General features: G+C 41.7%; 1 protein-coding gene across 1 annotated transcript in view; it reads left to right on the forward strand.

Moving 5' to 3' along the window:
• Window positions 1-5,186: 5,186 nt before the first annotated feature.
• Window positions 5,187-27,542, forward strand: part of LOC139464916 (peroxisomal carnitine O-octanoyltransferase-like) — a 33,431-nt gene continuing 11,075 nt past the window's right edge. Inside the window, exons 1-8 of the mRNA XM_071246517.1 lie at window positions 5,187-5,253; window positions 6,611-6,661; window positions 13,949-14,065; window positions 20,973-21,097; window positions 21,528-21,709; window positions 22,834-22,961; window positions 23,631-23,836; window positions 25,608-25,721. Of these exons, the coding sequence (XP_071102618.1) occupies window positions 5,220-5,253; window positions 6,611-6,661; window positions 13,949-14,065; window positions 20,973-21,097; window positions 21,528-21,709; window positions 22,834-22,961; window positions 23,631-23,836; window positions 25,608-25,721 (957 nt within the window). The 5' untranslated portion in view covers window positions 5,187-5,219. The remainder of the gene's footprint in view (window positions 5,254-6,610; window positions 6,662-13,948; window positions 14,066-20,972; window positions 21,098-21,527; window positions 21,710-22,833; window positions 22,962-23,630; window positions 23,837-25,607; window positions 25,722-27,542) is intronic.

The raw sequence follows: 27,542 nt of genomic DNA on the forward strand, positions 1-27,542 counted from the left end.
ACATACACACCCACACACCACACACACGCACACACACAATAATTAAATGAAGCACCAGTAAAATACAAAGTGTCGACATGGCAAGTAGCTTGAAGTAGCCAACTTTTTGTAGAAATATTTTAAGCGTGATAAATTACATATTGATTAACCTGTTGTTGATAAAGCAGATAGACGCGCGAAACACCAATAACTGTACAACCCAAATACCCGTACGAACCTGGGTTATATTGTCATTTTATTGAGTACATTCTGTATAGACAGTGTCACATCAGACCCGTGCAGATCTGGGTTAGATGGTCTTCAGCAACCCATTCTTGTCGTATGAGGCGACTGTGCTTGTCGTAAGAGGCGACTCACGGGATCGGGTGGTCAGATTCGCTGACTTGGTTGCATGTCATCGTATACCAATTACGTAGATTGGTGCTCATGATGTCAATCACTGGCTTGTCTAGTCCAGATTTAATCATTCACAGTCCGCCGTCATATAGCTAAAATAATGGGGGACATATAGGAGATAGTTACGCACGCACGCACGCACGCACGCACGCACGCACGCACGCACGCACACACACACACACATACATACATACATACATACATACATACACATCATGTTTGTACGGACCAAATGGGATATTCACATTAGAAAAACGAACCGAAAGGTTCACTCTTAGACCTTTACCTATGTTGTACAGTACTGGGGTGAGACGGTACCTGTCTGTCCGTGCCTGTGCCCCGCCAGCTCGTAACGTTGCTTAAATGGCTCAACCCCTCCTGGCCCCCGTTGTGGCTGTGCCGTTCTCTAGGTTTACCCCCTTGTAATAGGATTAGCTGTTAAGGCTCGTAAGTTTAGCAGCTTACGCGAGTTGGTCAGTTGTGGGTATCAGACTAAGTAAGTAGTAATAAGTAATTGTCATGGATCACTGGACCGTTAGGCTCTGATAAATCCATGACTATGTAGTCAGTATATCCCATCCGAATGTGGAACCTTTTTTTTGACATGATACACCAAACACTGACCATCATGTTGAGGGTTACCACACTCATTTGATGAAAAAAGCCTTAAAATCCAATCCAACTTGCATATTTGCATATATCATCAGTGAAAAGGCATCGTCTATGTTGACAGAGACATTAAACTTGTTTGTTGGTTTGTTTGTTTTTTTGTTTAACGCCGCACTCAGCAATATACCAGCTATATGACGGCGGTCTGTAAATAATCGAGGCTGGACCAGACAATACAGTGATTGACATTATGAGCCTCTATTGGGATACGATGACATGCATCAACCCAAGTCAACGAGCCTGACCACCCGATCCCGTTAGTCGCTTCTTACGACAAGCTTAGTCAACTTTTACGGCAAGCATGGGTTGCTGAAGACAAGAGTTGCAAGCGTACCCTTGCATTCTATTTCTATACAGTCAATGGTTTGTCCACACTTGATTATTTACAGGGCATGATTGGTCCAGTCGTCGAAGGCGCCGCAATTCGGACACGCCAGAAACCTATGATTGTGGGTTCGAATCCCGGTTCGCCCCGATTATGTTTCTGAGTTTGTCAGCACCATACCCGTGCTCGTGGGTTTCACTAAAGTGGTAAACGACTGAGACCTGCATCACTTCGGGCTTTCCTCCCCCATTAAGCTGACACGACGCGATGTAACTGGAATACTGTTAAAAGCGTCATATTGATGACTGCGGTTATAAACAAAATTCACTCACGTACTCATTTTTAGATTGGAACTTTATACAGCTGGATAACCTGAAAGTGGCAGATCTGTGGTCTATAGTTCGTCCATTTTTCATTAGACAAGTTATGTGCAGCCTTTGCAGTTACATGGTGAACAAACGTCATGTGATTTACATATTGAATGTCAAATTGAATTTCCCAGTCGATTGTTCCCATCAATTATGGACTGTGCGCCGAGGACATGTGTAATGACTCGTAAATTACTGTTGTGTGTCCCGGTCCCAGCTTGGGTTGAGTGATTGTAGAAATCGAACACCCAGGTACTAAAATATTGCATAACATCAAAACTCTAACGAAGGCGCAGGTGTCTTAAAGTGGGTCATATAATGTTACATGGTCTCTTTTTCACAATTCCCAGCCGCAACTCTTTCCACCATGTACAAACGCAGAACCCACCCCTCCTTAGTGCCACTCTCTTTCCTATCACGTTGTAATCTATTCATAGTTTCATCTCAGTCATTACTTATTCTGTAGTTAAATCATTTGTGTGTATACATGTTTATTATTTTTAATAGTATTTGATAGTTTTAAGTACATTTGTGTTTCGTAAGCCTCATGAGCTAGCTTTTCCTATGTTATTATCATGTTTCCTGTGTTATTATCATGTTTCCTATGTTATTATCATGTTTCCTATCATGTTTCCTATGTTATTATCAAGTTTCTTATGTTATTATCAAGTTTCTTATGTTATTATCATGTTTCCTATGTTATTATCAAGTTTCCTATGTTATTATCATGTTTCCTATGTTATTTTCGCCTTTCCTATGTTATAATCAAGTTTCCTATGTTATTATCATGTTTCCTATGTTACTATCACCTTTCCTATGTTATTATCAAGTTTCCTATGTTATTATCATGTTTCCTATGTTATTATCATGTTTCCCATGTTATTATCATGTTTATATACATTGTAAATGCAAAGTGTGACACAATGATAAAATAATTACCATCTTCTCTTCCTCTTCTGCCATTTCGTTGGTTGGTTGAAGCACACTGTAGGAGCACCATGGTCTTGATATCATGTGTAATAACTAGTGGTTGGTTGAAGCACACTGTAAGAGTACTATGGTCTTGATATCATGTGTAATAACTAGTGGTTGGTTGAAGCACACTCTAGGAGCACTATGGTCTTGATATCATGTGTAATAACTAGTGGTTGGTTGAAGCACACTGTAAGAGCACTATGGTCTTGATATCATGTGTAATAACTAGTGGTTGGCTGAAGCACACTCTAGGAGCACTATGGTCTTGATATCGTGTGTACTAACTAGTGGTTGGTTGAAGCACACTGTAGGAGCACTATGGTCTTGATATCATGTGTAATAACTAGTGGTTGGTTGAAGCACACTGTAGGAGCACCATGGTCTTGATATCATGTGTAATAACTGTTGGTTGGTTGAAGCACACCGTAGGAGCACCATGGTCTTGATATCATGTGTAATAACTAGTGGTTGGCTGAAGCACACTGTAGGAGCACCATGGTCTTGATATCATGTGTAATAACTAGTGGTTGGCTGAAGCACACTGTAGGAGCACTATGGTCTTGATATCATGTGTAATAACTAGTGGTTGGTTGAAGCACACTGTAGGAGCACCATGGTCTTGATATCATGTGTAATAACTAGTGGTTGGTTGAAGCACACTCTAGGGGCACTATGGTCTTGATATCATGTGTATTAACTAGTGATTGGTTGAAGCACACTGTAGGAGCACCATGGTCTTGATATCATGTGTAATAACTAGTGGTTGGTTGAAGCACACTGTGGAAGCACTATGGTCTTGATATCATGTGTAATAACTAGTGGTTGGTTGAAGCACACTCTAGGAGCACCATGGTTTTGATATCATGTGTAATAACTAGTGATTGGTTGAAGCACACTGTAGGAGCACCATGGTCTTGATATCATGTGTAATAACTAGTGGTTGGTTGAAGCACACTGTAGGAGCACCATGGTTTTGATATCATGTGTAATAACTAGTGGTTGGTTGAAGCACACTGTGGAAGCACTATGGTCTTGATATCTTGTGTAATAACTAGTGGTTGGTTGAAGCACACTGTAGGAGCACCATGGTCTTGATATCATGTGTAATAACTAGTGGTTGGTTGAAGCACACTCTAGGAGCACCATGGTCTTGATATCATGTGTAATAACTAGTGGTTGGTTGAAGCACACTGTAGGAGCACCATGGTCTTGATATCATGTGTAATATCTAGTGGTTGGTTGAAGCACACTGTGGAAGCACTATGGTCATGTGTGTACTAACTGTTGGTTGGTTGAAGCACGCTTTGGAAGCACTATGGTCATGTGTGTACTAACTGTTGGTTGGTTGAAGCACGCTGTGGACGCACAATGGTCATGTGTGTACTAACTAGTGGTTGGTTGAAGCACGCTTTGGAAGCACTATAATAAACAAGGAGTGAGATCTAGATTAAAAAAATAATGTGCGCTTTTGAAAAATAATGTAGAATTTTTGTTTTCACGTGTAACTCATCGAGTGAAAAGGCAGAATTGTCATAAGACGGAGGCACGATGTGAGATATGACATAAACGTTTTTAAAATTTAATTTCCTACTGATCGTTACGATCTTTCAACGTTATAATTACATAAGGTTGAAGAACTTTGAAAAATACCTGTTAACGGAAGCGTTCATATATGGGGCACCTGAAATGGGCTTCACACATTGTACCCATGTGGGGAATCGAACTTTAACCACTAGACTATCTCACCTCCCCATATGACTAGGGAGTAAAAACATAAAACAAAGATACGTAGACTCCCTGATATGACTGTCAGAACTAGCATTAGTTAAGTTCAGCTCTTAAGATTATGGATGATAAAAACATAAAGTAAGATCTGATTTATTTTCAGCAATCCATGCTTGCCGTAAAAGGCGACTATGCTTGTCGCAAGAGGCGACTAACGGGGTCGGGTGGTCAGGATTCCTGACTTGGTTGATGCATGTCATCGAACCCCATTGCGTGGATCGATGCTCATGATGTCAATCACTGGATTGTCTGGTCCAGACTCGATTATTTACAGACAGCCGTCATATACCTGGAATATTGCTGAGTGTGGCGTTAAACAACAAACAAACAAACAAACAAACAACAAGATTTCAACGGGAAAACTATTAAAACATTCTAGAGCTAAGGAGACGGTTCTTTAATCATTAACGTTTCTACAATGTTGTAACTTACATCAATGGCTTACTTATGTTAAAATATTTATACAGCGTTATACCAAATATCCCCTAAAGCGTCCTCCCTGACGCATTTTAACAAATTTCTCTGCAACAACACAAATAAAACACAATTTTACAGGCACAAACGCGCGCATGGGTAAATAAGTTGCCAATGCTCATTGGGTCTTTAAAGATAGGCACTGGTTCCAAACAGCCACAACCGGTCTTATCTTGTCTGTGTTGTGACCCTCACACCTGTATAACGGTATTAGGACGGCAGTCGCGATGGCGGAAATATGGGTCAGCACGGAGTTACAAGGTATGATTGTGCCAGCAATCGAATAACGTGTTTCAGACCTCTATATAAACACCTGACCATGCTTACCTCAAAGAGACGTGAGGCACCCGTGCACCTCGGCATTGGTCAGTTCGCGACATGTGTATAACATCATAACATAAATCTCACCTCAATGCATCGAAACGTTATTTAGAATTTGGGTCGCGTTTGCCAATGCTCCAATATATTTGTGGTGGGGGACACCAAGAATGGGTTCAAACATTGTATTTAAACATGAGGGGACTCTAACCCGACTCTTCAGTGTGGTGAGTGAACGCATAAAACACTGACCTACCTCATGGCCCTAAAATGCTGTTAAGCATGAGTGAACGCATAAAATACTGGCCTACCTCATGGCCCTAAAATGCTGTTAAGCATGAGTGAACGCTTTAAACACTGACCTATCTCATGGCCCTAAAATGCTGTTAAGCATGAGTGAACGCTTTAAACACTGACCTATCTCATGGCCCTAAAATGCTGTTAAGCATGAGTGAACGCTTTAAACACTGGCCTATCTCATGGCCCTAAAATGCTGTTAAGCATGAGTGAACGCTTTAAACACTGACCTATCTCATGGCCCTAAAATGCTGTTGAGTATGAGTGAACGCTTTAAACACTGGCCTATCTCATGGCCCTAAAATGCTGTTAAGCATGAGTGAACGCTTCGAGAGGTCAACCCTCGCCCAGTGTTATATACCTGGTTTTCGACTGTATCAATGCATGTCTTATAAACATTAGCAGGTTTTGCTTATTTCAGAGCTCTTTACTTGGAGAACCAAAAGCTCAATAATTTAGAGATCTCAAATCAAGGACGACATGTCTCACAATAAGAAACCCGCTATTTCCAATATTGTTCCGAGTATCTCCAATATTCATGACAAAATAAAGCTTTGGTTATAGCATATGTATAAAATGGGGGCGGTGGGGTAGCCTAAAGGTTATTGCGTTCAATGGTCACACCGAAGGCCAGGGTTCGATTCCCCACATGCATGGGTACAGTGTGTGAAGAGCAATTCTGATGTCCCCTTTGATTAATTTCCCGGAATAATGCTAAAGGCGGCGTAAAACCATACTCGCTTACCTTGTCTCATCTGAGAGATATGTTGGCATCGGCAGAGTCTGACGTTTTAGAGAAGTTGTCCATTCGAGTTTTGGAATCACCGATTACGCAACATGCGTATAGAACTACGTTGAATACGCAAACATAATGAAATTTGAGTATACATGTTAAGCTGCAATTTGCTCTCTTCAAGACAATCTGAATGAGGTACAGGCGAAATATTTACTATAATCATATAATTAATTATCTTACAATGAACAATATGAATTGTTTTTACAGAATATATCGGCCATCTCATGGAAAAAGATGTGACTGCCAAGAAATATTCATGTGCGTATATTTACGGGAAGACTAACGCGTAGTTTCTGAAAATATATAAGTTTGATAGAAACTCCATTTAAATTAAATAGGAGCTACAGTACGATGGGAGATTCCTGTGGAAAAGTTAGACTTGATTCATTTATAAATTACATCATTACAGGGGGGCACGGGTGGCCCAGTCGTCTAAGGCTCCGCGATTCGCTGTGCAGAGTTGCGTACCTTGGGCACGCCAGAAACCTATGATTGTGGGTTCGAATCCCAGTTCGCCCCAATTATGTTTCTAGGTTTGTCAGCACCGTGCTCGTGGGCTTCACCGAAGTGGTAAACGTCTGAAACCTGCATCACTTCGGGCTTTCCTCCCTCATTAAGCTGACACGCCGCGATATCACTGGAATACTGTTAAAAGCGGCGTTAAACCCAACTCACTCACTACAACTTTACAGTAAGGGCTGGGCGAAAGAGAAAATAATATTGTTCAGGGACTGTGGGACAGTCTAATTTACTAGTTCAGCTGCAGTTATTTTAGGGCCATGCATGCTTCCCTGTCGTACAACTATCCTGGAGGCATTTCCTGTTGTCGTATCGTTACTCTGAGCTAACATTCGCCCGAGGCAAGGGAGTTGACTGACTCTAAAAGTCCAGCTTGCAGTTAGTTAATTCCCTTTCCTCGGGAAGGTGTGAGCTAATGACTACCCACATGTCAAAGGTTATATATAGAAAGTGCTGTCATTGCACAGATCGACAGAAAGAGCTCTATATGGACTCAAGCCAGATGATAACAGTGTACTAATCTACGTCGAGACGTCGCTATAAAATGCAATAAACCAGAAGTTGTTATCCATAAACTTGTACATTGCTAGCAAGATATGTATTTTGATAAAACATGTTCTAAAGTAGCATATCGATGTAGTTTGGTTGATCAACATTTGTGTCAACAAAATGTGACAAAACAACGTCTTACATAAATTATTCTCTCTCTCTCTCTCTCTCTCTCTCTCGTGAAAAGGGGAGCGCTCTCTCTCTCTCTCTCTCTCTCTCTCTCTCGTGTATAGGGTAGTGTGAACGATGTGATTACATCAGCACTGACAAATTAGTTGTATACACATGGGATAACTATAAAAGGCCAGAGGGTTTATAATGCTAGAGTGGAGCAGGGATTTCGCAGTCGGAAGCCTGTAGTTACAAATATTTAGATGGTCAAGTGAATTCCCGACAAGCTGTGTTTAAAATTTATCATACGCAAGACTGGTTCGAACTCATGTTGAAACAGGCCGTCTTGATCAGGTTTCACTGAACGTGTGTGCATTGTTTAGAGTTACCTCCCCTGAAAAAGGAAGTAGACTTTGAACCACAGCTGTCGACTGTCAACACAAAACATGCCTGTTTATTAATGTGTTATCCGAGTAGCATACAGGTGAAGAGTCTACATAGTCCTTGAACGAGATTGCAGACACTTCGCTGATAATACTCCGTACATTCTTGTGACTTAGAGCTTCTCCTTGCTACAACAAATAAACAGGTAAAGTTGCATATATATTTGTCTAGTATTAATCAACCAACTGCAGTCGGTTACCATTGTTCATTTTTCATCATGCCGGTAAAAATTAATATGCGTGTATTTATCATCGACTTATGTGTTATGTACTAGCCGAAGTAATGTGGCATTAATCATCGGTTCGTTTGATCTTCTGTTATTTATTCAGCGATTGTGTAAATTGAGTAACTTGAATTACAATGAACTTCACGGCGAATGAATGATTCATGATTCTGTAAGGAATATGTGTATGATACTCTAAACTAGGGCTGGGATCGGTAACTCGGGTACTCCGGTCGGGTGGGTCCTGAGTAGGACCCGGGTACCCACATGACTACCCGGCCCCGTGGTTAGTTAGGTGACATACTGTTTAATGATATTAACAATAAAACTCAATGGTTACACTACAAGTATAGCTAATGTTCACATATCTTTCACTCTATGCAGGCATTCGTTCTGACTTTTATGTGTTCAAGTAAGGATAAAGCGTCTGTCAACTGCAGATTATACATGATCAGATTGTTTTATACATGTATCTAAATAGTTTTTGCCAGGGCTGCAGTAAACATGGTAAAACAATTCCCGTTCGGACATTTTGTACCCAACTCTTGAGACCTATAGTGGGTATCCGGGTAGGGCCGGGTAATAGAGTGGCTGGTACCGGGTAGTAAATTTGGACTCGTCCCAGCCCTACCCTAAACGATGTCTGAGTATATTACATACCCCAATCGCTTTAAAGCAACAACTAATATTGGAAAATTCGTGTCGTGTGATTATTTTGTGAATTTCTCTCTACATAATTGCTACTGTACAGTGAATCTCACCTCTTAATTATGCAGGGTTTCACAAATGCTGCGTTACCATGAATGCCGCGATTCCACGGGGTCCGAGTAGATCTATATATGGTGATTGGGGGCAATACAGCAGATTTTTTAGGTTAAGCCTTGATTGATTGATTTTGAGTCCAGTATTTGCAGACAGATATGCTGACCACCATGGCGATTCATGCTTGGCTAGAAGATTATATTTTCACTACACAGGGATCTATCTGGGTCTGTTTGCAAGTCCAGGAGACTCTCAGCTATCATTTCGGGGTTCCTTGGCATGAACATGGGGATGCCGGGCAGGCCACGTTTGGCAGGCTTCACTTGATTACCAAGCATTTTACATCCTGCTTTGCATGTCATAGAATTTGACTTCAATGTTGAGTGTATTTGCAGGATAGAAATGCAAGTTACCTTATTCGACATAATAAGCGCCCCGCTCTAATAAGTGCCCACAGGGATATTTGCTAATATATTGGCAAGTGAACAATCCCAATTAGCACCCCTTCTGATTTATCAGTGTACACAAGACTTATTTATTCGTGTACGCACTCGTGTGTTATATGCACCCTTAATTATGGGCAATTAAATTCTGTAAAAATATATCTGTCGTATATAAACAGTTCAGACTGTCAGCATAAACCACGAAATTTATCTTTCAATTCTGTTTTTTCCACCAAAATAATATTCTAATAAGAGCCCCCTATTTCTAATTTTGAGAGCGCCCTGGTCGCTTATTACGTCGAATACTGTATATATACAAGATTGTAACATGAAATCTAGAGTTTTGATGGGTCTAAATGGCGCAGACATTATGGAATTACAAGAGACTGTTCATAAAATTTTATAGAGACTATTTCAAATTCCTATGATTCAAACTGCCAAATGTAATTTCGTCCCCCAGGACTCGCAGTTTAAAGTATCTTTACCGACCTGATTTGTTGCGTATAGGATGCAATATTGTGCATCCTGTAAAACCCTGTACATATTACGATATATTGACTATGTTCTCTATGAATGTCAAGCCCTGCAATGGATCACAAATATTTTCTATATTCATTATTTTGTGGCAGCAGCAGTGTTTGAAATAAAATACATTGCCAGGCTGCCACCAGGACCCACCGACTTTTGAACCTGCAGACCCTGACTCAACTCTTCAGCAACCCATGCTTGCCGTAAAAGGCGACTATGCTTGTCATAAAAGGCGACTAACAGGATCGGGTGGTCAGGCTTGCTGACTTGGTTGATGCATGCCATCGATTGCCATCGATCCCAATTGCGTAGATTGATGTTCATGATGTAAATCACTGGATTTTCTGGTCCAGACTCAATTATTTACAGACCGCCGTCATATAGCTGGAATATTGCTCAAACCAACAAACCAAACCAAACCCAAACCAGAAGTTCACATTTAAAAAACTGCAGCTCATTGTGACAAATAAATCAACATATAAATTTTCGGCAAGCCATAAGGACCCAAACAAATTTGAACAAATTCTAAATGGTAATTCAAATTTAATGACAGTAACAAGTCTTGAAATTTTGAAATCAGTGCACAGTTTTATTCTATCTTCTTGCCGTTTAAGAGATTTTGTCTGAGATGTTGGCTTTGCTATATGATACTGCGATGTTGTTGTGCTGAATGTAAATAATAATGTAACTGTAGCTATAGAAGATAATCCAGTAATTAAACACTTACAGAACAATACTTACCGTTAATGCCAATTATACAATGTATGCTATTTCTCATGTCACTATCAATACATTGCTATTTGTATATGTATCATGTTTGGGAGAGGCATTCAGATGAGCAAAATTTGCTTGTTTGCCAATCCCTCCACTTTATGGAAAAAAATATGTTTACTGTATTTGACGTAATAAGCGCCCCGCTCTTATAAGCGCCCACTTGTGAACAATCCCCTTTGCATCCCTTCCGATTGATCAATGTACACAACTTATTTACTTGTGTATAATACGCACTCGTGTGTTATATGCACCCTTAATTATTGGCAATTAAATTCTGGAAAATTATATCTGAGGTATATAAACATTTCAGGCTGTCAGCATAAACCACGAAATTTACGATCTTTCAACTCTGTTTTATTCTTCACCAAAATAATATTCTAATAAGGACCCCCTATTTCTAATTTTGAGTGCGCCCTGGGCGCTTATTACGTCACATACAACATATAAAATTTGAAATGAAGGGTCCGACATGAGATGTCACGGGCCATCGGGCAGGCGCTCATTTCGAACAGTGAACAGAAGGCATCATCACTACAACAGATGGAGCTGGCATGTTCTGGAAACAATATTATTAACCAATATGTATTATCTTTCTGATCATGCTTGTGAGATATGGTCCTTATGTATGCACACACTGTATGGTCACTGTAGTTTGATCATGACAGTAATGAGGTAGACATGTTCAGGGCTGTGGATGTACTGTAAATCTTGAAATTAACACGAGCGTGAATTAAATGCGAAAAATGCGTGTGGCCTTTGCTCGCATTTTTAAGCATCGCATTTATATCAACAATAAGACATTTTGGATAGCATAAATATCAATTTAGACATACGCTGGTGTATTCCACACCACTGTTTATTGAGCAGCACTTGTATATCAAGTATATAAACAATGTCATTCAAACACTAATTACGTCCTGTGAATTGTTACTGCTGGGGTCAAGACAAGAGTTCTACTCACTTATGTCATCACTGATCACACCTGCAAGTCCAGACAGACACCACCCTTTGTTCTTTGCGACTGCGTCAAAGGCTGACACGAGCCGGTGCGCATGTATTGTTTTTGTGGAAGTACTTTACTCAACGCTAATAAGCGGTGCTATTTGGTGTGTGATTGGATTAATGTAAGATTGGATTCAGGTGAGGATTTTAAACCTGACTGAGGCCATCTTTAGTTATAAATCCACTGATGCTTGAGAGGCGGGGATGTCCCATTCATATTGAGTCACATTTTCGGCTAGGGTCCAGTGGTCGCATTCTTTTGGAGACGCATTAATTTCACGATTTACAGTATCACGTCAACATAATGAATTTGAAAGTAAATTCATCACTTCATTTTATCACAAAATGAAGAAGACCTAGAGTTAAACCTACTTGTTATTAACACAAAAAAAGCAGCTTCAGAAAAGTTCTAAAACTTGACGCAACGATCACTGTCATGCAGATATTTTACAAGTTCGTCAATCTGTGATGTGTGATACAAAGATCGCAGAAGTGTTGTAGTAGCCAAGATTTTGACTCCTCAAAGTCAACTGCCAATTTCATGATAAATAATGGTCCAGAGTTGATTATGATGTCATATAGCTGGAACATTGCTCAGTGATTCAACAAACAAACAAACAAACAAACACTGTTCAAAGCACAACATATGTTTACCAGTAAGCTGTTTTTTTCCTAAACCAGTAGACAGTGATTGAGTGACTGGTGCTCAGTGATAGTCGAAGTACAGCTCCCCCAAGTGCGTGTAGGTTCACCATGTTGACTTACCTCAATTATGATTTATCTATTTGACATTAGTAATATAGGCCTTATGTCAGGATGTGAGGTGATACTGCAGATTACGTTTTTTTCACAATCTCATGAAAATCAGACCTTATTTCTCGCTACCGCTAAACAAAGATCTGAGGACATCCCATTAGGGGTCACGTCAGAACGACCTTTCATCTGACTAATCAGAGCGTGGCTTACCAGATTATGAAAGTGACAGTCGGAATGTGATTTCTAATCATGCAACTTCAACACGGGGTATTCCGAATGATAGTTATGGGTTTAACGGCTGAGTCCATACAATCTATAAATTCTATTAGCCACTCCAGAATGTTTTTTTGTTCAGGTTTCAAATTTGTTGTTGTGAGTTTGCCAAAATATGTTTCGAAGCATAGTTGCGAATTTGAAATTAGTGCCGTAAAGCACGAGAAAGCTGCCTTCTGATTAGTCAATCTATTGGTCGGTCAAAGTTCGAGCAAGGTCAGTCTGACGTGACCCATAATGGGATGTCCTCAGATCTTTGTTTAGCAGTAGCTGGAACTAAGGTCTGATTTTAATGATGTTGGTTTTTTTCACAGACTATTTAGCAGGGTTTGAGTGAGTGAGTGAGTGAGTTTGGTTTAATGCTGTTTTGAACAGTATTCCAGTTACATCACAAAGTGTCAGCTTAATCATTTTAATGGTGGAGGAAAGCCCAAAGTAATGCAGGTCCTAGATGTTGAAGACTTTGATGAAACCCACAAGCACGGGTATGGTGCTGACAAACCTAGAAACATAATCAGGGCAAACCAGGATTTGAGTAATAGGTTTTCTGGTGTGCCTACATCTTCCCGAGGCAAGGGAGTTAACTGACTATAAAAGTCCAGTTTCCACTTTCCATTTTGTTTCAAGCAAATGCAAACGATACGAGAGGTCGAATCTGATTGGTCCATAACTCGTACTAGACACTGGTGGCGCTACGATCGAGCCCAGGAATTCCAGCCTAGTTCGGCAAGGGTGGAAACTGGACTTTTAAAGTCAGTTAACTCTCCTGTGTCGGGAAGATGGTGTGCCCAAGGGAGGCAACTCTGCACAGTGAATTGCAGTGCCTGAGACGACTGGGCCTCTCATGCCCCCAGCAGCGGTTGAGACCACTGAAATATCACTACTCAAGCCTACTCGCAGGACCCAAATCTAGTACTCTCCTGCAGCAGAGTTATATAGCCAGCATTGAGTACCGAAGTATAGCTGTTGCTTCAATGGTGTGAGAAAATTTCAAATGGATGAGGAAATACTTGGTGTGGGTTGAAATGTTAGTGTTAACGTCTGTGTGTTCTTATCATTCTACTCTATTATGACTATGTTATGTTATGATCACTGGTTTGATTCTCTGGTCTCATTTGTTTGAGGGTGACCTTATCAATACAAATGTAATGTTATTTTCAGCCATGGTTGACGCGTTGATGTTGTCGGACACCGAGAAGACGTTTCAGTACACGGAGGAACTGCCTTCTCTCCCCATCCCTCCTCTGAAGCAGACCCTGGACAAGTACCTTGAATCAAGTAGGTCTCCCCCTCACTCATACACTAGACAAGTACCTTGAATCAAGTAGGTCTCCCCCTCAGTCATACACTAGACGAGCACCTTGAATCAAGTAGGTCTCCCCCTCAGTCATACACTAGACAAGTACCTTGAATCAAGTAGGTCTCCCCCTCACTCATACACTAGACAAGTACCTTGAATCAAGTAGGTCTACCCTCACTCATACACTGGACAAGTACCTTGAATCAAGTAGGTCTCCCCTACAGTCATACACTAGACAAGTACCTTGAATCAAGTAGGTCTCACCCACAGTCATACACTAGACAAGAATCTTGAATCAAGTAGGTCTCCCCCAGTCATACACTAGAGAAGTACCTTGAATCAAGTAGGTCTACCCTCAGTCATACACTGGACAAGTACCTTGAATCAAGTAGGTCTCCCCCACAGTCATACACTAGACAAGTACCTTGAATCAAGTAGGTCTACCCTCACTCATACACTAGACAAGTACCTTGAATCAAGTAGGTCTACCCTCACTCATACACTAGACAAGAATCTTGAATCAAGTAGGTCTACCCTCACTCATACACTAGACAAGAATCTTGAATCAAGTAGGTCTCCCCCACAGTCTTACACTAGACAGGTACCTTGAATCAAGTAGGTCTCCCCCTCACTCATACACTAGACAGGTACCTTGAATCAAGTAGGTCTCCCCCACAGTCATACACTAGACAGGTACCTTGAATCAAGTATGTCTACCCTCACTCATACACTAGACAAGTACCTTGAATCAAGTAGGTCTCCCCCACAGTCTTACACTAGACAAGTACCTTGAATCAAGTAGGTCTCCCCCTCAGTCTTACACTAGACAAGTACCTTGAATCAAGTAGGTCTCCCCCTCACTCATACACTAGACAAGTACCTTGAATCAAGTAGGTCTCCCCCACAGTCATACACTAGACGAGTACCTTGAATCAAGTAGGTCTCCCCTCAGTCATACACTAGACAAGTACCTTGAATCAAGTAGGTCTCCCTTACAGTCATACACTAGACGAGTACCTTGAATCAAGTAGGTCTCCCCTCAGTCATACACTAGACGAGTACCTTGAATCAAGTAGGTCTCCCCCTCACTCATACACTAGACAAGTACCTTGAATCAGGTAGGTCTCCCCCTCACTCATACATTAGACAAGTACCTTGAATCAAGTAGGTCTCCCCCTCAGACATACACTAGACAAGTACCTTGAATCAAGTAGGTCTCCCCCTCAGTTATACACTAGACAAGTACCTTGAATCAAGTAGGTCTCCCCCTCAGACATACACTAGACAAGTACCTTGAATCAAGTAGGTCTACCCTCACTCATACACTAGACAAGTACCTTGAATCAGGTAGGTCTCCCCCTCAGTCATACACTAGACAAGTACCTTGAATCAAGTAGGTCTCCCCCACAGTCAAACTCTAGATAAGTACCTTGAATCAAGTAGGTCTCCCCCACAGTCATACACTAGACAAGTACCTTGAATCAAGTAGGTCTCCCCCTCAGTCATACACTAGACAAGTACCTTGAATCAAGTAGGTCTACCCCACAGTCAAACTCTAGATAAGTACCTTGAATCAAGTAGGTCTCCCCCACGGTAAAACTCTAGATAAGTACCTTGTATCAAGTAGGTCTCCCCCACAGTCAAACTCTAGATAAGTACCTTGAATCAAGTAGGTCTCCCCCACAGTCATACACTAGAGAAGTACCTTGAATCAAGAAGGCCTCCCCTCACTCATACACTAGACAAGAATCTTGAATCATTGTGTGTCACAGTATTGTGTGTGGGTGTGATGATCATTTGTCGGGGCGTAACTGCTACAGATATTACCGAACAAGCCACACATTCACTTAGTCACTGAGGTACTTTGGCCACATATTGAATATCCCGGTGACCCACATTACTGGGTTATCCTCATGCTGATAACAGTACAGCAGCTGTGGGTGAGTGTCACAGTGTGCCACACACGGATTGTGTATCTAGTCAAGAATACGGCCCTGATACTGAACGTCTCAGGCAGGACATTATACAAGTATCCCACGCTTGTTGTATAACTATAAGCCTTCTTAAAGGAGGATTGGATGGCTCCCTTAGGGCTTAGCGTTTGTTTGTTTGTTGTTTAATGTCGCAATCAGCAATATTCCAGCTATGTGACGGTTTGGACCAAACAATCCAGTGATTGACATCATGAACATCAGTTTATGCATCTATCAAGTCAGCAGGCTAGGGCTTCATCTGCAACTTTTAGCAGTTATCTAATATGCGAGTTGAGAAAACATTTTTTCAATCTTGTAAGAACAGCTAATATTAGTCCATTTAATATACTCTAAAATCTAATGAGAATTCTTCTATGGCCATGTTCAGGCTAGTCATCTCAAACAAACAAGCAGAAGTATTTAGCACATTCTGCAGCATGATTAGTGCTCCTACTTTTAAACACTGATGTGTCTGCCCCGGGTTATCTATAGGTTCTTGTGATGTAGCTGGTATATTGCTGATTGTGGCATAAATCAACATTTATGGATAGTATCCAGGGTTTGATTTAGCTATGTAAAACATTAAACCTATTGCAACCCAGTGCAACCTATTGTTGAATGCAGCCTTATATTTATGCCTTCAAGCATCTAGTGCATGTAAAAACAAGTTCCAAATTGTGTCTGCCTAAACCCTACTTGTTAACACAACACCAATCTTTGAACACATGCAATACATCTAAGGTTATTTACCACACGACATCCTATACATCACTGATCCAGGTGTTACGTGTAATATGTCATGCTTTCGTGGGCTTGACATCATAAAACTGTTGGTACATCAACATAATGTGCACATATATGTTCCTATAACATATTTCACTGATACGTCATAATTTGTTTGACACTGGCAGCAGACCGGCCTATGTTTCAACTGTAATAAATTTATGGAAACAGGGTAAAACTAGTTTTGTTTGGTGCAACTGGGTTTTCATGTCAGTATGCCTGATGCAAGTTAAATCAAGATTCATAAGCAAGCCAAGGTATCAGAATGTTTACAGTATTTAAAATCAATGGCCCTGTCACACTACAACGTATAGCAGTAACATATGGCGACGTATGAGAATTTTTGCCAAAACGCCGGCAACGCTGAAACATACTATGGATAAGTTAGGTGTAAGTTGTATATGTTAAAAGCACGCTGTTTGTACTACTTGAGGCTTAAAAACATTTTTGTGAATGCACAAAATGTTCGGCGTATGGGAACGTATGAACCTTTTACTTATCTAGACTGCTCTCGTTTTTCGTGGTAATTTGATGAATGGGCATACACTACTAGTTATACTACCACGGGGCCTGTTTTAGGCACCTTTCCCCTATGCTGAGCGCGCTAGTCATACGTTACTCATACTCTGGGCATACACTGGCCATACGTTGAACACGCCAGATGCACGCTGGCAATACACTTTAATACGCTGTCATAAGTTATGTCTAAGTCAGTGATATGCCAATGATACGTCAGACATGCGTTACATATACAGTGAACTCGTTATGTATACGCTATGAATGTGCCAAAATCATGGTTTTTCGAGGAAAGCTTGACATATGACAAGGGCTCCGTGCTAGGACCCTTGTGATAGGAGTTAAAAATGAAGTGGTGTCACTGATTTGAAATTTTAGTGTGGATATTTCTACTGAAAAGTATCACAATATATTGATATATCGATTAATTATAAAATAATTCTTCTCTGTGTGTATGGATAAAAAGTTCCTATGTAGAAATGCAATTAATCACTTTAAGCTACAAGTGGGGTGGTCGGGTAGCCTAGTGGTTAAAGCGTTTGCTCATCACGCCGAAGACCCGGGTTCGATTCCCGACATGGGTACAATGTGTGAAGCCCATTTCTGGTGTCCCCCGCCGTGATATTGCTGGAATATTGCTAAAAGCAGCGTAAAACCTCACTCACTTCAGCTGCAAGTGAACTAGGCTGTTCCATTAAATGTTTATAATTATATTTTCAGTCTTCTCATTGTTCATCTTAAACATATTAACCTCAATAAATGTAAATTTCTCTGTGGCACTGAAAAGTTTCGTATCAATAACTTTTTTGTATGGGTATAGTATCAACATTAAGAACTCATAGATACTTCAGTATACAAATAGTTTCAAATACCCTATAGCAGGACACATCCACGTGCAGCCTGTCTTCTTCATGACGGGGTATAAAGCATTTATTCTCCAGCTCAGAAATTCATTTCCCTCCCAGGAGGGATACATTAGAAGTTGTAGCAGTATCGCACGGGGTATATGTGGTTTTATGCAATCCACGTTTGGTTTTATACCATTAGCTGGAGGTGAGATAAATTGTTGACAAGATAAATTTGTTGTCGCAATATGACTCAGGGTTTATTTGGTGAGGTTTCATACCACTTGCCTCCGGCTGGGACATGTTTTCATCCGCTATTGTAAATGAAAATTGTTATAAAGCAGCTGTTTGATTCAGCTGAGGTTACTTGTGCAGTGAGACATGACTTTCACTGACTCGTAAACAATGTGCAGCATTTTGCTTTGAAACGAGGTATAAGGGATTTATTCTCCCACTCAAAAATACATGTGCTGCCTGTTTTCTTCTTGCCGGGGTATAAGAAATATATTATCCTCCCAGACAGTATGCATAATATTTTATCATGTTTATTAAGACCACATAGACCAATCAGATCTCAACATTCTGATATGGAGATAAAATAACCAATGTTAGACCTAAATTTAGGAAAATCTGAATTTAACACTTTTTACCCCATTTGCATGCCAAATGCTCTTAGTTTGAAATCTATGATGAGTACTTGCTATATCAGCACCATTTGTTTGATCCAGATGAGCAAATAATTAATTTAAAATGTTCTTATTAGAGAAGACAATTATTTGTTCCGTGAATGCATAAATAAAATAAATACATCTGTTGCACAGTGTGAAAAAAATGACCTTACAGCATTAGAAACTAGCAGTCCACTAGTTCTTATAATGATAACATATAGCAAAACCACTAGAAATGGCAAAATTTTACTAGTCCTTATGATACCGTAACTATTGGGCAGTTTGGCAAGGACTAAATGCTAAATGACTAGTGCTGATTTCTAACGCTGCCTTACTGGCCTTGATGCTTTGCTTGATTCATGATACACTTTCTAAAGTTCATTCCACAAAGCGATCTTAATCCTGAGATGATCGTAACTTCCATACCTTAACATAGACTTACGATCGCTTTGTGGAAGGAGGCGTAGGACGAATTAGATGTGTTGGACTTAAAGGTGGCAGATGTTGTTTTAGGAGGTGCATAAATTCTGAGTTGTGAACTGTCACTGAAAGAAATGAAGTTAATATCAGTCATGTATGGCAGTACCATGTAAGTGGAATAAAACTTTGAGGGAACTTGGAGACAATGTTGTGATCACCAGTGTGATCTTTGGTTACCATGGTGACCAGGTAGCGGGCATCTATTGCCAGGTGCTACAACACAACAAATTACAATCAGTATCAATGTCAGATTTAATTAAGAATAATTAATTACAATGTTGAAATGATTGATTAGGATAACATTGATTTTCTGTGTGAAATATGAATTTCTACTGTCACATAAGGTCAGTTGGAAGCAATAAGCAACCTGAAACATACGTCTACATGCTGTGCATGTCCACAATTTAATACTCCCAACTTGCTTACACATCATAGATTTTTTATGATGTGTTGATGTGGGTGGCTGGGTGTGGGTGGGTAGATGTGGGTGTGGGTGTGGGCGGGGGTGGGTTGGTTGTTGTAGGTGTAGGTGGGTTGATGTGGGTGGGTTGATTCGGATGGGTTGAAGTGGGTGTTGGTGGTTTGATGTGGGTATTGTGGATGGATGTGGGTGTGGGTGGGTTGATGTGGGTGTGTTGATGTAGGTGGGTTGAAGTGGGTGTTGGTGGGTTGATGTGGGTATTGTGGATGGATGTGGGTGTAGGTGGGTTGTTGTGGGTGTGGATGGGTTGATGTGGATGGGTGGGTGGGTGTTGGTGGGTTGATGTGGGTGTGGGTGTGGGTGTGGGAGGGGGTGGGTGGGTTGTTGTAGGTGTAGGTGGGTTGATGTGGGTGTGGGTGGGTTGAAGTGGGTGTTGGTGGGTTGATGTGGGTATTGTGGATGGATGTGGGTGTGGGTGGGTTGATGTGGGTATTGTGGATGGATGTGGGTGCGGGTGTGGATGGGTGGATGTAGGTGTGGGTGGGTTGATGTGGGTGCGGGTGGGTTGATTAGAGTGTGGGTGGGTTGATGTGGGTGTGGATGGGTTGATGTGGGTGGGTGGGTGTGGATGGTGAGTGTGGGTGGATTGATGTGGGTGTGGGTTTACGTGGGTTGATGTGGGTGTGGATGAGTGGATGTGGTCGGGTGTTGGTGGGTTGAAGTGTGTGTGGGTGGATGTGGGTGTGTGTGGGTGGATGTGGGTGGGTTGATGTGGATGTGGGTGGGTTGATGTGGGTGTGGGTGTGGATGGGTGAGTGTGGGTGGGTTGATGTGGGTGTGAGAAACAAAATATTTACTGTTACAACTATTATAGCAAATTGTCATGAATATTATTCACTGTTAAATTCCTTTGTGAGCAGTTGCATCTTAAACAGCCATAATCTAAATATGTTACTTGTATGTAAAATGAGGAAGTCTTTGCATCTTGTCGAATTCCTTGTTAATGTGGTAATGATGCATTTGGGTTGGGTTGTATACTCCCCAGGGAGCTGAGAATGACAATTGAGTGTACGCTGATCCATTGACCAGGATAACAATGTTAATGCTTTGAGCATGCACCGGGACTTCAGAGGCTAGCACAATATAAGTACACACATTGTTTTTATAGACAAATTTAAAAAAATCTGTTTTCATTTTAGCCAAGCCCTTTGTGACAGATGAAGAATATGGAGAGACTGAGAGAATTGTGAGAGAGTTTGAAGCTGGTCTGGGCAAAGAACTTCATCTGAAACTTTCTGAGAAGGCAAAGTACAAGAGGAACTGGGTTTGTATAATTTGCTGCAGGAAGGCATGCGTCCAAGACCCCATGGGGATTCCGGGTTAGAATTGGTCCCCACCAACCCATGCTGGTCATAGAAGATTTGGGGTAGAATAGGTCTTCAGCAACCTATACTTGTCATAAAAGGCGACTATGCTTGTCGTAAGAGGTGACTAACAGGATTGGGTGGTCCATATTCCTGATGCCATCCCCAAATCTGTTGTCATACCAACACTGAATCTGTTGTCATACCAACACTGAATCTGTTGTCATACCAACAGTGAATCTGTTGTCATGCCAACCCTGAAACTGTTGTCATGCAAACACTGAATCTGTTGTCATACCAACACCGAATCTGTTGTCATACCAACAGTGAATCTGTTGTCATGCCAACCCTGAAACTGATGTCATCCCAACACTGAATCTGTTGTTCCAGTTGGAGAAGTGGTGGGAGGATTATGCGTACCTGGAATGGCGGATGCCGTCTGCTCTCCTGGTCAACATGGCGGGGCCCGGCCCGTACATTCGGGACATCTGGCCGGCAAAGGACGGAACCCAGTTGGAGCGGACGGCCCTGCTCCTGCATTACATGGTCAAGTTCTGGCAGATCCTCAGACAGTGAGTTCCTATGTTGAAACTGACCTGGCATTGTGAGAGTATCTGGGGTAGAATAGGTCTTCAGCAAACCATGCTTGCCGTAAAAGGCGACAATGCCTGTCGTAAGAGGCGACTAACAGGATCGGGTGGTCAGGCTCGCTGACTTGGTTGATGCTCATCATCGTATCCCAATTGCATGGATCGATGTTCATGATGTCAATCACTGGATTGTCTGGTCCAGGCTCGATTATTTACAGACCACTGTCATATAGCTGGAATATTGCTGAGAGCAGTGATAAACAACAAACAAAACGTTTTAAGACTAGTTAATGTTTTATTTGTTTCCCAGCAACCTATGTTGGTTGTAAGAGTTGACTAAGTGTATTGCTTCTTTGAGTGGCATTTAGAAGTTTGAATAGTTAAGTGTATTGGTATGTCAAGCTCGGTGACTTAGTTGAGTCCATGTCATCGAGCCCTGACCGCAGGTTATCCTGCTCATTTTATCAATCGCTTGTTTGCCTGGTCCAGGCTGTCATTGTTTACAGGACACAGTGATTCGGTTAATAACTTGGCGAGGGCATGGGTTGCAGAGTTTCATCCCTTGGACACGCCAGAAACCTGTGATTGTGGGTTCGAATCCCGATTCGACCGGATTATGTTTCTAGGTTTGTCAGCACCATACCCATGCTCGTGGGTTTCACCGAAGTGGTAAACGTCTGAGACCTGCATCACTTCGGGCTTTCCTCCCACATTAAGCTGACATGCCGCGATATAACTGGAATACTGTTAAAAGGGGCGTTAAACCCAACTCACTCACTTATAACTTGGCAGACAAGTGGTGGCAGTTTGGGATGTTTGAGACTCCCAGAGCCAGATAACTGAGTGTGGTCAGTTATTTATGGGTCATTAAAGAAAGTTATTGTTTAAACATTCACATTTTCTGGTGTTGATAAAATTACAGAAAAGGATACATTATTATGATGATACTACATTGTATCAGAAACATGGGTGCCAAAAGTCATCCACAAATTTGGTATGTTTCTGTCATTTGATACTTCTGGTCGACCAATCAGATTTTATTATACTCAACTCTCTTGGTAGAAACTATACTATGATTTTTTCACATATTTGGTGTGATTTTTCAGAGAGAAATTACGCCCACAGAAGGATGGCCAGGGGAGACCACTCTGTATGTTCCAGTTTCATCGTGTGTACAATACGTGCAAAATACCGGGACTGACCATGGATAAAATACAGTATTACTTTCAAACAGGTGAATATGTAGTTTTCACATGACATTACTTTATTAAGATAATTCAGTTATGAAACATTTATGTACCATGTGTATGATGATGTGTTGATAAAAACAAGATACACTGAAATGTAGGCCTGGGACGGGTAACTCGGGTACTTGGGTACTCGGGTACTCGGGTACTCAGGTCGGGTGGGTACTGGGTAGGACCAGTATACTGGGTCTTGCGTGGGTTTTCAAGTTAAACTGCAGCATGCTATATCTGTGGCCTAGCACTGTAAAATCGGCATTATTCCAAACTAGTACATGCAGCTACACACACACACACTTGTGCATGCACGCTGCTTTTAAGTGCAATAATCTTGAATGCGATGTCAAACCCCATTTCACCTCACCTCACCTCACCTCACCTCACCCAGCAACTCTGTGGTCTAGAATAGGCACCTGGTTGCATTGTTGCTATCTATCATGACATACCTCACCTCACCTCACCTCACCTCACCTCACCTCACCTCACCTCTAGAATAAGCACCTGGTTGCATTCTGGCTATCGTATCAAGACATACCTTAACTGTTGCTGATTGCCACAGTAAACAACTTATTGTAGAGTAGAGTAGCATATTGTCTAACCCTGCTCTTGTCATGATATAGTTGTACAAGAGGGTCATAATGGGTTTTCAATACTTGCAGAGACTGAAGGCCCAGCCCCCTCCAATGTTATTGTGACATGCCGCGGTCACTACTTCAACCTGGAGTGTCTCGACTCGGAGGGTGAGGTCAAAACACAGCCGGAATTTCTTCATCATCTCAAGGCCATTCGAGAGAAGTGTGATCAGATGCCACGTGGGCAGGCCATCGGGAACCTCACCACAGACGACCGCACAGAATGGGCCAAGGTATACTGTCTCCACCATTGTCCCGTGTATTATACCCCCATTCCATTGTGGACTGGGTCCATGGTTTTGTGGACCGCCTCCGTGGTCTAGTGGTAGAGAGTCCGCCCAGAGAGCGGAAGGTCCGGGGTTCGATCCCCGGCCGCGTCATACCAAAAGACGTTAAAAGATGGTACTTGTTACCCTGTCTGACGCTCGGCATTAAGGGGCTAAAACAAGGACTGGTCGGCTCGGAGTCAGAATACTGTGTCTGAGTGGGATATTCATGTTCAACTGCGGCATGGTATCTCATTGAGCTAGCACTATAAATCGGTATCAGTCCGGACTAGTACAAGCAGCCACACAAACACACACACGTACATGCATGTCGCTATATAATTATAATTATTAGTGCAATAATCTTGGACGCGACGTTAAACCCCATTTCACCTCACCTCACCATGGTTTAGTGGATAGAGTGTCTGCCTGGAGAGGTTGTGGTTCGATCCCTGGCTGCATCATACCAAAAGACCTACTTGTTGTTACCCTGCCTGGCACTTGGATTTAAGGGATAAAACAAGGACTCGTTGGCTCGGAGTCAGGAATGGTATCTCAGTAAGCAAGCACTATAAAACTAGTGTGGACTAATACAAGCAGCCAGACACACACATGCATGAACATTACTATGTAAGTGCAATAACCTTGGAACGCACCGTTAAACCCCATTTTACCTCATACACACCTCGTATCCTGGACCTATTCGTCACCATCCTCTATATCTCCAGGGCCTTGTTCCACAAAACAATCTTAGAGCTAAGATGATCGCAACTCCCATACTTAAACAGACTTACGACAATCGTAACACTAAGATTGCTTTGTGGAACAGGCCCAGGGCTTGCGTTTTGGTGAACCTTCACTTACCCTTGGATCCATTCCGGTGTTTCTTGCAATATCAAATTACCCGCACTTGATTTTCATAAGCTATTTGTTTTGCTATGCTACTCAGTCTGATTATCTGAATACAATTTACAATGTGCAGCCACAATGTTGGGTTGGCGATATCAACAACATGACAGCCAGTACCACTTATTACGATTGAGTTTGCGAAAAATACAACTTTTCAAATGAAAGCTCTAAAAAAAACCCTTTCAATGGAAAAGATGTTTTCCTGAGTATGAAGATATGAGGTGTGATGAAATGGTGTTAAATGTATTCAAGATTATTGTCCCTATATAGAGACTTGCATGCTTTTGTGTTCGGTGCGGTGCGGTGCGTGCGTCGTGCGTGTACTAATGCTGGATTTATCGTCTTAGCCCGTACCATGCAACAGTTCAACAAAGATCTGGACCAGACAGTCCGGTGATTGACATCATAAGCATCGATCCATGCAATTGGGATACGATGACATGCATCAACCAAGGCGAGCCTGACCACAAGATCCCGTTAGTCGCCTCTTACGACAAGCATAGTCGCCTTTTACGGCAAGCATGGGTTGCTGTCTAATTGTCAAAACATCTTCGATGTTGAATTGAAAACATCTGGACACCCTGCTGTTGACTGAACAACGTGAAATATGCCTCATGCGTTTGAGTTCACTCCCTCACTTACTCACCAGTTTTCCATTCGCTCACTCACTCACTCACTCACTCACTCACTCACTCACTCACTCACTCACTCACCAACACACCCACCCACCCACACTCACTCACCCACCCACCCACCCACCCGCTCACTCACTCACTCACTCACTCACTCACTCACTCACTCACTCACTCACTCCGTGTATTATTGTCAGATGAGGAGTCGCCTTATTGCCAGGAATCCAAAGAACTACGAGAATCTCGAGAAAATCCAGCAGTCTATATTCCTGTTGGACCTGACTGACGAGACTCCTTCCGATGCCAGTGAGGTACGTGACACAGTCAAGTAGCTCCGAAATTAGGTACACTCAGTATGAATGCTAGGTTTGCCCCGCTAATGATCTCAGTTTGTCAGGGGTGGAGGGGTAGCCTAGTGGTTAAAGTAAGTCCAATTTTACTACCCAGGTACCCTACCCCCTATTGCCGTACCTGGGTACCCGCTGTAGGTCTCAAGAGTTGAGTAAATATCTGACTGGGAATTATTATCCACTGCCACAAAATGGAAGGGTGCTATAGGAATGGGTGCTGTCAAGCTGTCTTTCCATCTGTCCATCAAGACTTCCGTCTGTCATGTTTCTTTTCCGGAGCATAACTCAAAAACCAGGAAAGATATCTTAACTAAACTTGGCACATAGATGGGTCTAGTAGTGAACTGGTGCCTTTTGATAGTTTGGGATTTAAAATTATTTTTTTTTAGTTTCCATAGCAACGACGTTGACTGAAAATAGTGGTAGCACACCTTTGCTGAGCTGATCTTGAAAACTGTACAATATTTCTTCACCAAGCTTGGCACATAGATAGGTCTAGTGGTCAACTGGTGCCTTTTCATTTTTTTCCCCCAAAAATTATTTTTCGAGTTTGACTTACACTGAAAATGGCTGTAGTGCTAGTTTCAAGAGCAGATCTTGAAAATCTTACAATATTTCTTCACCAAACTTGGCACATAGTTAGGTCTAGTGGTAAACAGGTGCCTTTTGACAGTTTGGGATTTTTATCCCCCGCCACTAAGTGGAAGGGGGATATAAGAATGGGTGCCGTACGTCTGTCCTTCTGTCCGGCCGTCCTTCCGTCCATCCGTCCATCCGTTACATTTTGTTTCCGGAGCAGATCTTGAAAACCGTACCATATTTCTTCACCAAACTTGGCACATAGATAGATCTAATGGTGAACTGGTGCCTTTTGATAGTTTGGAATTTAAAAAAAAGTTATTTTTTTGTGTTTCCATGGCAACGACTTTGATTTAGACTGAAAATGGCAGTAGTCCTCGTTTCCGGAGCAGATCCTGAAAACCGTACCATATTTGTTCACCATACTTGGCACATAGATAGGTCTAGTGGTGAACTGGTGGCTTTTGATAGTTTGGGATTTTTAAAAAAGTTATTTTTTGCGTTTCCATGGCAACGACTTTGATTTAGACTGAAAATGGAGGTAGTCTTCGTTTCCGGAGCAGATCTTGAAAAACCTACTATATTTCTTTACAAAAAGGCCCAGTGAACATAGTTCACAGGAGCTAATGCATTGCACACACCCGACATGTCATATTGGCGGGGGATGTGAGTATTTCATGCTTGTTTCAGAATGTTTCCTTGGCAAGAACTGGACTTAGGCTCAAATATGTGTAGCAATCATTTTAGACCCTATTTACAGATTCTACAAAAGGATCTACGCAGGGTTGTCTGAGAACTATTACCATAATTACCTAATTGAGATGTATATCACTTGACATGAAGTTTAAAGCCCAGGTGGGTCAATTGGATACAATACTCAGTAGGGTCAAATCAAGGAAAGACATAAAACTTGTAGGTTTTGATTGAAGTAAACAAAAACGCATCGGATGAGATGACTAGAATGTGGAATGAAAGACTGTTCCCCTGGACACGCCCTGTAGAGAACAGTCATGGCGATGGACTCAAGGTGGCTCACTTCAATGTATGATCACACGATGCTCATTTTGAAGATGTGAAGAATTATAAGTTTATTGGTGTGGTTCCTGATTTGCAAATATTGTAGGTAGCTAAAAGCATTTGAAATTATTTTTTATAATATGTACAAGTCATAAGACTAGTCTTGGAATTGTATATTAGTGGAAA

Source organism: Haliotis cracherodii, unplaced genomic scaffold (genome assembly GCF_022045235.1).
Source record: "Haliotis cracherodii isolate W230 unplaced genomic scaffold, xgHalCrac1.p SCAF_17, whole genome shotgun sequence".
Taxonomy (NCBI): domain Eukaryota; kingdom Metazoa; phylum Mollusca; class Gastropoda; order Lepetellida; family Haliotidae; genus Haliotis; species Haliotis cracherodii.